This window comes from Lytechinus variegatus, chromosome 1, assembly GCF_018143015.1.
Source record: "Lytechinus variegatus isolate NC3 chromosome 1, Lvar_3.0, whole genome shotgun sequence".
Lineage (NCBI taxonomy): Eukaryota > Metazoa > Echinodermata > Echinoidea > Temnopleuroida > Toxopneustidae > Lytechinus > Lytechinus variegatus.
In genome coordinates this window covers 25,462,932-25,476,475 of record NC_054740.1, presented here as the reverse complement: position 1 = coordinate 25,476,475, position 13,544 = coordinate 25,462,932, and the positions used below count along the sequence as shown (strand labels likewise).

At 37.3% G+C, this 13,544-nt stretch overlaps 1 protein-coding gene across 1 annotated transcript; it reads right to left on the bottom strand.

Annotated features, from left to right (window-relative positions):
- Nucleotides 1–413: 413 nt before the first annotated feature.
- On the bottom strand, nucleotides 414–12,921 carry LOC121410104 (ras-related protein Rab-30-like). The gene is made up of 5 exons (XM_041601979.1): nucleotides 12,870–12,921; nucleotides 6,734–6,876; nucleotides 6,204–6,287; nucleotides 4,458–4,641; nucleotides 414–2,485 (listed from the first exon to the last, which is right to left on the bottom strand). Exons 2-5 carry the CDS (start codon nucleotides 6,818–6,820, stop codon nucleotides 2,244–2,246), a joined length of 597 nt encoding a protein of 198 aa, XP_041457913.1. The 5' UTR covers nucleotides 6,821–6,876; nucleotides 12,870–12,921; the 3' UTR covers nucleotides 414–2,243.
- Between the last annotated feature and the right edge of the window lie 623 nt (nucleotides 12,922–13,544).

Here is a 13,544-nt window from a genome sequence, read left to right as displayed (position 1 = left end):
TAAGAAAAATTACTGAGATTAGTTCGATCTGGATTCAAAGCGGAGTACTCAACCCACTTCGAGAAGAGGGTTACAAACGGAGTTACACCGCACCGGAAATGCGGTATGCGCTTATCACCACACGTATGGTGCGAACTCGCTTGGAAACCATGGCAACGACTGCGGATACACCGCTGTGCGGTGCTTGCCAATATGAAAGGGGGTTTAAAGTCGGTCCGCAGTACAAGCGTATAAACACAATCCGGAGTTATTCCGGAGTAACTCCACTTCGCCTTCAGTATGAAAATGGTACTAGTGGAGTGACCATGATTTTCATCTGCTAACCCTTCATGAAAATTGGAAGTTAACTTTGATAATATATACATGTAGTGCTCTTTCTCTCGTTTTATTTTTAGAAAAGCCATTAGCACACTTATCGCACAAATTTTGTGACTGAATTTTTAGCCCATTCCAGGCTTTAGAAATTGTTTTATCTCAATAAGAAAAAAATGCAGCTACATGTACAACATGTATTTCTACTTTTGTGTTTACAATTTATTTTGATCCCACCAAAATAAATTGTCATGTAATATCATGAAATATGTCGCAAATAAAATATGTCATTTCCACAATCCACACTATAACGTACAGGTTCATTTAGTATACGGTAGTAATGAACTGGAACTGAATAAATTTTTATTAAAAAAATGCTTTAAAAATCTCCCAGAACCAATTCAGCCTTTGCAAAAGTCCTAACGCAATTTTTTTTTCAAAGATCCCGAGATATTACAGAATTTTAAGGGCAGCAAGAAAGTTGGGGTGGGCACCACCCCATCTTACAAAGATTTTAGTCTTGATCCATCCCAAACTATGGAAAGCTAGTAATCCCGACATCTAAAATGCATATATATGTATCTCTGTCAAACACAACATTGATGGCTTTCCATAGTTGGGGTTGATTGGATCAATCACAACTCTTTGTAAGAGGGGGCCCTGATCATCTATGCAGCGCCTTCTTCACAAGTCATTAATCATCATCACCAAGCCTCCCAGACATGCAACTTTTGACAGAATACTAAGACACAGGTTACATTGATACAGTTGTTATATGTTTGAACATGACTATAAAGACTTTTCAGATAAACATAATATTGCAGTATTGCAGATTGCACAAATTTTTATAGGCAGTGTAGTTTTAATGATAAATCTTTTAATACATGGCAAGAAAATCTATTGCAAATTATCGAATGCAGATACTTCAATTCTTTTTGTTTCATAACAATATCGATTAGAAAATACTTATACTGACAAGTTAACCCAAAAAATCCTTCTTCAAAGAGTTCTACGATGAAAGTCATTTTACTGATGAAAAATTTGATTTTTTTTAAATCAATTTTGATGACTTCATGGAAATCAAGTTGAACTAAAAGGTGGAGAGAAATAGTTAAAGATCTATAGTCGGGATGATGATTAACTGGTGGGATATTGGAGTGCATAATTATATATTGTACTTGCATATTATACAGCTTAACTACACCACCTGAAAAGAATACTTTCAATAAAAAATCGGGCTGGATTAATTGGAGTTCAATTTGATGGTATCATCAGAGATAGTAGTTTTGATAACAACCATATTCAAGGGTAGTGTGTCTAATGATAACATCAGTAATGCCAACATTTGCAGCGTGTACAGTCAGCCGGAGTCTGTGATGATATCATTACAGAAGTCAGCCTTTCAGCAAGTACAGACTACAGAAGTGCCTATTGTGGTATCATCAGAGGCCAACCCTACTCTTGAACAGCCTGGCGTAATCTCTCTGATGATATCATCAAAAGAGCTAATCCTACCCTTGAACAGCCTGGCATAGCGTCTTTGATGATATCATCAAAGAGCCAACCCTACCTTGAACAGCCTGGAATAGTGTCTTTGATGATATCAAAAGAGGCCAACCCTACCGCTGTACAGCCTGGCGTAGTGCCTTTGATGATATCATCAGAAAGGCCAACCCTACCCTTTAACAGCTTGGCATAGTGTCTTTGATGATATCATCAGAGTTTAACTGGGACTAAATACAGTGCTTCAGAATATCTGATGATACAATCGCAGATATTTGTAATACACAGATGAACGTACCTGATAACATCACATAGTTCAACTACATATTGATATTGACGAAGGGCCTTTGATGGCGTCATCAGATCTTACCATTATGAAGTTGAAGAAACAGATTAACAAGAAGCATTTTACAACAGGACAGGAAGAGTCAGCCTTTACAGCATGTTGAGACTGAAGTAGTATCTTTGATGATATCTTCATGATCATCATGTCTGATCTCACCATTTCTTACATTATTGGTTAATTCAACTGCAATGTCCAGGAAGAGGCGATCCACATTGTCAGACTCTTTGGCTGATGTCTCCAGGAAACGCATCGAGTGGGAATCTGCAAAGCTTTGTCCATCTTCTTCGTTCACCTCTCTATCCTTGGCAAGGTCAATTTTATTACCTTCACATCAAAAAGAAAATAAATAATGTCATGTTTTACCAGGGTAGACACTTCAGTTCCGAAAATTATTCTTCAAGCAAGCCCTGCTTAACATAATAATGTTATTATCACCCAGCTTTAGTACGGCTACATGTACCTTGATCAGGCACTCAAGCATTCAAGGAATTCCTTCCTACCGGGTACCCATTCACCTCACCTCACCTGGCTTGAGCAAAACACAGTATGGGTACATTTCTTGCTGAAGGAAAAAACACCATGGCTTAGGATCAGACCCATGTCCCTCAGATTGAAAGTGAGTGCCATTACCACTAGACCACGAACCCCCCATTTCATTACCGACATAAATACATTTCAAACACAGAGAAAATCAGAATCAGAGAGGTTTTCAACACATTGGGTGGGTATTCTGAAAACTAAACCTGCACTTAAAGACTAAACATGCAATTCAGTTCCACTTTCTATGGAATATTACATTTTTTTAATTCAGACAAGGTGATTTTACTCTAAAAAATTTAAATTGATAGAAATATACTTGTATGACGTTTGTACCTGTCGACAGTGATGGAAAATTGCAATTCAGGTGGGTGTTTCATAAAGCTGTTTGTAAGATATGACTTTACGCCGACTGGTGATCCTTTCTTGTACTATGTGATATTCCTTTGTAATTGAGTTATGACCTACATGTAAGAAGATGTTCCAGTCATCCGTAAAGCAACTTTATGAACAGCTTTATGAATCACCCACCTACATATAGAATATCATTTGCTACATTCACCAAGTACATCCTATGGTGAAAATTTTATTTAACATTATTGTTATAAAATAAGAATAACACATTTGATGATATGAATAATTATATAATCAAAGTGGCCTGTAAAAGATCACCTCCGTGACTGGTCTAACTGAAGTATTGCTAAGAAAACCTTATTCACCTCCTGAACTGTAGCAAGATGTTTCCTTTAAGGCTACCATTCATCAGGTCAATTGGAAGGGGGGGATATCATTTCCTTTGACCACAACAAAGTGTATTAGGACAATAGGGATAATGTCTGAGTTTTACATTCTCATCTCAGTAATTTATAGCAGGATGAGGCAGGTACTGAAAAATCGTCATGCAAAATGACTCCCACACTTTACACTCTTGCTCATCCCCCCCCCCCCCATATCTCACACCTGTACAAGAACCTTTCCAATATTCTCATAATTCTCAATTATGGTGATCTCACATTGAGTCACGGTTCCCTGCCTAAAATCCCATGCATCACTGGTCTTTGAATTCGGCATCTCTGGAAATACAGAAGGCTCTGCATAAGTTGAATAATAATCGCCAAACAGAACAGATTAAGCAGATCTAACATAACATCTTCTTGTCACATTTCATCCACGCTTAACAGATTTCCATGGTTCCAAGATATTTGGCGGTCACAGGTGTATAAGTCATAGATTTTACAAATAATTTGAAAGGTGGTCTGAAAATCGGAAGAGCATTTTCTTCGGATACTCCACGTCCTTGGAATTCTCTACCAATCTATTTCACTCATCTATTCGAATCAAAGGCCCATCTTTTCATCCAACTGTGTGAATGTGAGACATCTTGTTCGAGCTAGTGCCATTGAATGTTTCTCACCAACAAATAGTGCTATACAAATGCTGTTCATCATCATCATTATTGTAGAGGTATTATGGCTCAGTGGATAAGTCTTCAGATTTTCAACCATAAAGTACCGGGTTCAAATCCCAATGCAGCCCTAGCGTCCTTTGGCAATACGTGTAATCTACATTTGCCACTCTTGACCCAGGTGTAGTAAATGGGTACCCGGTAGGAAGGAATTCCTTGAATGCTCCATGTGCCCGATCAGAGTAGCCATGCTAAAGCCGGGGTAATAGTATGCAGTGCTTAGAAACATTTGTATTAAGCGCTATATACATGTTGCATATTATTATTATTTTTATTATCATTGAAGTGACTTACCTACTAAAACGGATATGACCTTAGGACTGGCATACTGCTCTACCTCTCTCAACCAGCTTGGTAGCGCATTGAAACTTTCTTTTGATGTCACGTCAAAGACTAGTACCAGTGCATCTGCACTGTGATAATAACTCTGAGTGATTGAACGAAACCTCTCCTGACCTGCAGTATCCCATATTTGTAACTACAAGGGATAGAGAAGGAAAAGTGTATAAACCACTATCACTGATTGGCACCAAATAAAACACCCAAGTGACCAGCCACTCCTAAACCAACAATATGTCACTCAATATGAATTTTAGATTAAAAAAAGCATTCTCAGCTTCTAACTGCTACATAATATGTCAAAATAAATAAATAATAACCTGCACAAATACTTCATCAAAAGCAGAACAAATTTACTGAAGGCTTCAAAGAATAAGGAGAAAATAACGTTTGTACAAAGTGCAATCTCAGAATTCCTAGCAGTCCACAAAACTATATGTCAACAAAAGTGTTGCTACGGCGAGTAAATGATACACCAGTCTGTAACACGGGAATTGGAGCTATTGGTCACGCAAGAAAAGTGGAAGATGGCGACTTCACCTTTGACCTTCTGACCTCAAAATCGATAGAATTGCTAGGATCTATGCTAGTATCATACACACCAAATTATATGAGCCTAGGTTAAGTTCAACTAAAGTTATCACGTTAACAAGGACTTCAGAAGGGTAAGATGAAAACATGTCAGTGTGACCTTGAACTTTGACCTTTTGACCTCAAAATATATGGGCTTCCTGGGATTCATGGTAGTATCAAACACACCAAATTATATGAGCCAAGGTTAAATTAAACTGAAGTTATTGCGCTTACAAGGAAAAGTTAACGGACGGACATCGAGCGTGATACCATAATACGTCCCGTCGAGACGGGCGTATAAAAAACTCTTCCATCTTGTTTTCTATTCAACTTCACAAGTTGAAATTTTAACAGTATGAAGGAAAAGAATTACTATTTCAGATAATTTCTTTACTTTTTGAAGACCAAATGACTATTTTGGCTATTTACAGAGAACCTTCCTGAGCTACTTTAACTTATTGTTGGTTTTGAGGTGACGGGTCACATGAATGCCATAGAACTGCAATTATTCTGGCACATTATAACAAGTTCAACGATTAGGGTATTAAAAACAATGCATCGCGTGAACATTTTTTTTTATAGAATATTGATTGACTACTACTAATTATCAATGTTCAGATTCCTTGGATGTCTATACGTTTCTTTTTTTGCTAAATACTGAACCCAGAGGGCCCTTCAAGTAATTGCCAAACATAAGCCAGGAGTAATACATTCATACTGAATCAATGAGTAACATGTTGTCATGCAAATGTTTAATCTCTGATATGGTAGGGGAATAAAATGTTTTTGTTCAGAATATTAGTTGTACTAGGACTATTAACACGTTTGTCTCATGTTTCAACTTGGTCTCAGCCGATTCTAGGATACGAATGTCTGTCTCTGAAATCATTGTCTTGGTCTTTTCAGAGACTTTCTCGAACCCAACATTCTCATTGATATATTTCAAGTGAAATATCACTGCTCTTAATTATACATCAATTATACACTGGCTGTTCACATGTATATAAAAAAAAATTCAACAAAATGTCACTATTCACAGAGGGGCAAATAAAAGAACAATTGAAAAAGATACGTTTCCGATTGCGGGAGTTTTTCTGAATGATTCTCAGGCGTAATCACCCAGCTTACCTTGACCTTTTCTCCACCGATCTCTATCGTCTTTATCATGAAATCAACACCTATAGTAGCACCTTGTCCAGGTGGAAATAAGCCCTGAAATAAAAAGCAACAAAATCTCAAAATCAATTGTTATCAAGAACCGTCCATCTTAAAATTGCAATCTAATTTAAGAAATACTCTTATTCACTTTACACCAACAGATTGTGCATATAAAGTATAACAATACAGGGAAGTATTTCATGAAGATTCTGGTGAATAATTTTCATTTGTAAATATGTTCTGCACCAATCAGATGAAAGAGTTCACTTACTCATAACAAATAGTCATTAAAATCACTGAATACACTTATTTACTTCATGGAAAGCTCCCCTGTAAAGACAATGACACTTGCCATCTGGAATAAAAGTTGTTCTGAAATACATGAATAGGGATTTTTCTTAATTGGAAAGAAAGCAGGAAGATACACATTGGATAGGGAATGAAAATGCTTTATGAGGGGGGACACAACCACTAGTTCACTACAGTCAATCAATGCTCACCTGTGTGAAACGCCTAACAAGACACGTTTTGCCAACCCCAGCATTGCCGATCAGAACAACTTTAAAGAGATACTTGTAATCCTCCATGACCAGGGATGATCTTCATCAAAATAAGGATAGGAATATGCTTCAAGACTGATGATCTGTAGACAAGAACCAAACACAAATAGGTTCTTTTCAGGTAAAATCATGTGGGAAGGGGGTGAAAAGTGTCATGCCACTGTGCTGATCAATTGATGGCACTCCATAGGAATTGTGTATCATGCACTGTTGTCTCAGTCATTGTTAAAGGAGAATCCAACCCAAATTAAACTTGTTTCTTGAGGAAAAAGAAAAATAAGACAAGTTGATAGGTGAAAATTTGAACAATATCGGACAAACAATACGAAAGTTATGAATTTATAAAAGTTGTGAATATTGGTAATCACTATACACATGAAGACTTCAAATTGGCTGCATATGTGATGTAATGCAAGGACTACTCTTCCATGTACTCCAATAAATAAAATGGCTAAAACATCATTTTATTTTATTTATTATTATTTTATCAAACTGGGGGTCAATTTGAGTTCCCCCCCCAAGAAATTTTGTCACTACGCTGTCGCGCAAAATCTTTTGACTACACTGCCCGCTGACTTTTCACTTTCAAGACTTGCGCATCATTTGAGACCAAATTTGTGATGCCTGTGTGCGCAATTTCAAAATTACACAACATTTTGTACATGCATGTTGGACCCAAAATTGCTCAAAAACGTGATTCCATGTACAAGGTCAATGCACATTGTGTTTTTCAACCAAAAGTCATAAATGTATGATAATTTTTTTACTTTTGTTGGTTCAAATAGATTCATTTTATGCTATTTATGATCACAAGAGTCCCGACAATGTTCATCGGAAAAAACAAAGGTTCGAAACAACAAAGAAATACAAATTAAAAAAAATGCATAAGAAATTATATTTCTTGCAATTTTTGGTGGATATTTGTTATAAATGTGAATATTGATACTCTCACCAAAAAATAGCATTCTACGAGCTTAATAAATAGAGTTAAAGGCAAAAACATACAAAAATAAAAAATTTAGGGCAAATTTCGTATGCTTATTTGCATAATTAATTAATGAAAAATATATTAACAATTATTTTTTGTCTTGTAAATTTTATGCAGAAGTACATGAAATTGCTGAAAGTACACTTAAAATCAAACGCATCCAAGTATGTCGAATTCTACATGTACTACACAGTCTGCTTGTGTGAGTGACTGCATAATAGAAAACATAAAGTTCAACAAATCCACACTTAAAATATTTTGAACTTGAAAAAAATAAAGCAAATAGGCTAAAATCAAATAAGTTTTAGTATAATTCTTAATTGACCATGCAGAGTTCCAACTTACCCCATACCATGTTCCAACTTACCCTGTATTGGGGTAAGTTGGAACATTTGCGATGGTCTTGTTCAAGGTGGATTTTTTTCACGAACCAAAATAGAGTTAAAAATTTTATGAGGCACATTTGAAGCCCTTAGATATATGCTTCAAGCTGATAATTTGTTTCTCAAATAAAATCTATTTGAATCTTACAGCCATTTTTGTCAAAAATGTTCCAACTAACCCCGATCTCCCCTACTGTACTTACATGTAGGAGAAAACCACAAATCCCTGATAATTAAGTACATGGCCTATGGGCAAACTGTCCTTGCATCTTATCCAGTTGCCAATTGTAAATCTATAGTCTAAGGGATCTAAATTTTAAACAGTCAGACCACAGGTCCCTACGCTAATGAGCAAAAAGGCCAGATTCATCCAAATCATCTCGTGGCTGAATCCTCCTCCTTGCAAAATCTTGTGATTCATGAGATTTTCTTTCTCAAGAATTTACCCGTTATAACCTCTAGTTAAGTGAAATATCATTGCACCATCAGATAGAGTAAATGTTATTCTTTCATATTGGTCATATATTTTGATAAGTAAATTTCTGGCCTGAAAATGTGCCTCAAAACTGAATTTTCTTCCTCTGTTTTCTTTTGCAAATTGTGCAAAACTTTTTATTTTGAGCCTCAATCACCATAAATCTGAACTTCTTTACTTTCTCACAATATCATTCTTGATATGGGGCACCTTTTAATCGGGTCAAGATCACATTTTTCTCGCCAAGGTACAAGACGAGATTTCTGAAATTTTGTACTTGCATGAAATCAAGAGTTCTATTTAGCTAGATAAGGTTCACAGAAAAGGCAAAAACAGAAATAAGTGTGAAAATAGCAGCTTTTCTAAGGTGAAAATAATTATTTTTGTAGCATATTTTAGATCAAAATTGTAACCTATATTACAAAATCTTTGAATAAATTCAAATACATGACCCAAAAGAATGATTCTTCTCCTTTACAATGATACCAAAATCATGAAATTGGATGCACAATTAGAGCAACAATGACCGAATGAAAAGAGGTGTTTTGGTCCGCATCAAGCACATTAAGTATGCAAAACTTTTCAAGTCATGAATATCACTTGGATGAAAGAAGCCACTATTGGGGGACCTGCCTACTGACTGTAAAACAGCCATTACTTTCTTATTGCCTGTCTGATTTCTTTCAAACTGTCACCACTCTGTCTTATCTATTTTTCTCCATTCCAACACAACATTTGATGACCAAGGCTGGATTCCCCTTTAACAAATTAATCACAACACTCTTATGGTTGCATCTGGGGCCTGTTGCATAAAACTTTTTACCTGAGAAAACTCTGGTAAAAACTGAAAACTAAGATTAGTCTGATTTCTGCCACGACTTTAATACAGGGCAAAAACTCCAGTAAAAACAACCTGAGTTTTCTCAGGTAAAAGTTTTATGCAGTGGGCCCCAGAACTTTATCTTTAGGTCTATTTCAATTAGTGCTGCAGTTACATGAAAAATAACCTCTTACTTTTCTCTGAAATATCACTCAGAAAGTAATTATTAGTACAGAAATCAGAAATAAATATCATTACCAACAAGGATATTGTATTATAACTCTTGTTGTTGTTTATTATAATAAAATCTTGCCCCCCCCAAAAAAAAAAAAAACATGCAAATAAGACATGCATCAATCACAAACTTTACACATGTAATACACATACACAGATATTCAATAAAGAGCTATGAAAATTTTAACATTTTCAGACATTTCTTGCAAGGGTGCCAAAATACTATCTCCCTTGCAAAAAAAAAAGATCATGTGTAAAAAGAATGGGTGCGCAGACATAGTCATAGAGCAACGATGTTTATTGGTTTTTTTTCAATCTCAATTCATATTTGATTCCAGTCCTATGTTTAGATGAGAGTTTGGGCACACTTACTCTTCAGAATAACAACTTAAAATTAAGCTTTGGCAGAATTGGGCAAATCATGGATTTGGGAACCACTCATCGATTTTGTACGCGTGCAATTCTACAGGTACAAAGTGAATGGAGGTGGAAATAGGGAACCAGGCCATGTCGATGCGTGTGACTGAATAAAGCATGACTGCTGTACGAAGTGGACGGAGATAATACTGAATTTTTAATTTTCAATCCAACTTCAGCTTCTACCCCCCCCCCCTTTCATTAAACCATTGCATTAAATTCTCACACTCACACGTCAGTCACACAAACAGCTGATTTGCTCAGACATTGCCCAGGAGGCTCCTGGAGATTAAAAGTAATACCACTGACGTGCTTAATCTCCATGGAGCCAGGGACGAGATGCCATTGCACTACACGCACCGTCTATTTTCCCAAGATTAAACTTGGCCAAAAATTATAACATAACTTTTCTTTACAATTACAGTTTTGAGCCCAAACTTATTAGGTAAATGGGATACAAATATTTACCCCCACACGCACTAATGGTGCATGTATTTATTCAAATAAACTTTAAAATGCCACATGATTTTTAGTCCTATCTAACAACATACTACTACAAGACAGGTCAATCAATCAAGGTCGGACTCGAGTGAAGTCAGTCACTCAGAGTCAGTGACAGTGGTGACCACTGGCCACTCATCCAAATCTAACTACCGGTAAGTACTGTAGATCGTAGAGCCCAGGATCTTACGTGTAAAGGCATACTCACCTGACACAGCGACAAATTGTGTACAACGGATAGCGGAGCGTGAACGTAGCGGTCGTGTACATTTTTGCTTATTACATGACGTCATCCAGCCACTGCCGAGAACCAATTTATGAATGAAAATATAGTAAGCATGCGCAGTGCAAGCCTTTTATTTCCCCACACAGAATTCCACCAAAACAAGTGTGCAATTCTCTATCACCTCGTACCAAAATCGACCTAGAATTTCACTTTCGCGTATTTTATATGAATTATGAAAGGTATTCTCAGAGGATCTATTTTCTCACCGATACCGCACAGGTAAGAGAATTTCGATTACTTTTTGCTTTTCCGTCAAAATCTTACAAATTAGCGTCTATATGTCATCGTGTTCGTTGGAATTTGTAGAGTCTATCGCAACGTGCACAAAGTCAATTGGCTTCCGGGTTTCGGAGCGTCGCGTGAATATGCATGAAATTGCAGAGTTTCGATAATTTTTGATCGATACCGGAGCGATCCAATCACGAACCAAGACCATTTACCGCGTACACATCGTGACCGGATATCGTTATCGCTATCGATACTTCCGCACGCAGTCCGAAGGAATTATTTTTCGGACCACGTGATCATGACGTGATCTGCGCGATTGACCAATCAGCGGTCTTAGAATCGCTGTGCGGAGACGATCCATCCGTTGTACACAGTCTATGGACAATTTGCCGTTGTGCCTGACAAGCGTGAAGTATGGTCAAAATAATTCTCCGAATAAATAGTTAAAACAGAAATCAAGCACTTACCACGATTATATGGATGATGGTCTAACGAGTGGCAGTTTTTCTGACATCTGGGCACAGACTGGAACCTCAAAAAACGAAAAGTTCTCTCCTTCTACCCCCGTCTCGATCGGCCATTTTGTTACAATTCATAACAAAAATGGCCGATCGAGACGGGGGTAGAAGGAGAGAACTTTTCGTTTTTTGAGGTTCCAGTCTGTGCCCATCAGGCCCCAGATGTCAGAAAAACTGCCACTCGTTAGACCATCATCCATATAATCATGGTAAGTGCTTGATTTCTGTTTTAACTATTTATTCGGAGAATTATTTTGACCATACTTCACGCTTGTCAGGTGAGTATGCCAAATTGGGCGCTAATGCAGTTTTGCACCGGCCGGTTACCAGCATACCTCATCACCAATATTTGTTCCCAAATGTCATGACAAGTCAATCAGTGACATTTCGATGTTAATATTTTATCTCAACGTCGTTGACCGACACGGCGTAGACATCGCCTCGCGGATCGCTTGGATTCACCGTGCACCATAATGTTGATATGATATGAACTGAAGCAACCAAATCATGCGAACATAGATTCGCATGCGGTATGCTGGCAGTTTGTTCGCCACATTTTCGCATGATTTGGTTGCTAACTTCAGTTCATACCAACATTACGGAGCACGGTGAATTCAAGCGATCAGCGAAGCGATGTCTACGCCGTGTCGATCAACGACGTTGAGATCGAAGTCGAAATATAGCCATTCCCGATCACAATATTTTGAAAAGTGGTGGATATATTGACATCGAAATGTCACTGAGAGACTTGTCATGACATTTGGGAACAAGTATTGGTGATGAGGTGTGCTGGTAACCGGTAATCGGCCGGTGAGAAACTGCATTAGCGCCCCAAATTGCACGTAAGATCCTGGGCGGGCGGGAGTTCCCTGGCCTGGGTTAGGTAGATCTAAAACATTATAGCACTATCAAATACATATTAGTATTAAAGCGAATATTGTACCATAAAGTGGTTATCAAAAGTTCATTGTTTATATCAATGTTTGAACTTCGAATTCTGACGTTCATCTGACGGGACTTGTATACTATAAAACTCAAAAAGACAACAGTAACAAAAATATAGGCACGTGGGACTGATATTAACAAATCATTTCTTGTTAGGCCTATCATTTAAAAAAAAATCATGCCAGCATAATTACAGATTATTAGTAAAACGAATTAGAGGGGGCTACCTCATACAACTTCTACAGATACTAAGAAAATAAGCAATTGAGAAATGTTCATACCAACGAACGTAGCTCCAGGTAGAAAAAAAGGAGAGATCGTCAGTCTGTCCCACTACCCTCGGCAGATCACAGAATCTGATACGGTAAGAGCACAAGCGATCGAAAGAAGCGAGCGAGATAGGGGCGGGGCGCCTAGCGAAAGCGATCGCACGGAAGGGGTGACCAGGGGGGGGAGGGGTGAGCAAGATGATCTGGCCCAAATCATTTATAGAATATAAAACTTTGTTACGTACAACTGTGTTTTGTGTTCTTATATTTCCGATTTACCGTACAACTGTTTTCCATTTTCGTCAAAACATTTCCAGACTTGATCTGCATCGATCTGCCTTGCTCCAGCCAATCCCCTCTCTTCCTCATCTCTCTCTCTTTTGTACCTTTCCCTTGTTTTCTACATTTTTTTTGGGGGGGGGGGAATCTGTCACATCTTTCCACAAGCTTTGAAATAGAAGTTCACTCTCCTTTCTATTGCGATAATTTCTGTAAAAGTTTGTCAGGAACTGACCTTACAATGGTGTGAGAAGGAACTAGGAAAATGAATGCATTTTTTTGGTTGTAAATATATATATTTTTAAATATACAATGAAGAGGAATAAGAAACTTGAGATCATATTCAATTTCAAAATCACAATATGGTAATAAATTATGAAAAGTAGATGGGATTTTCTGAATACTTTC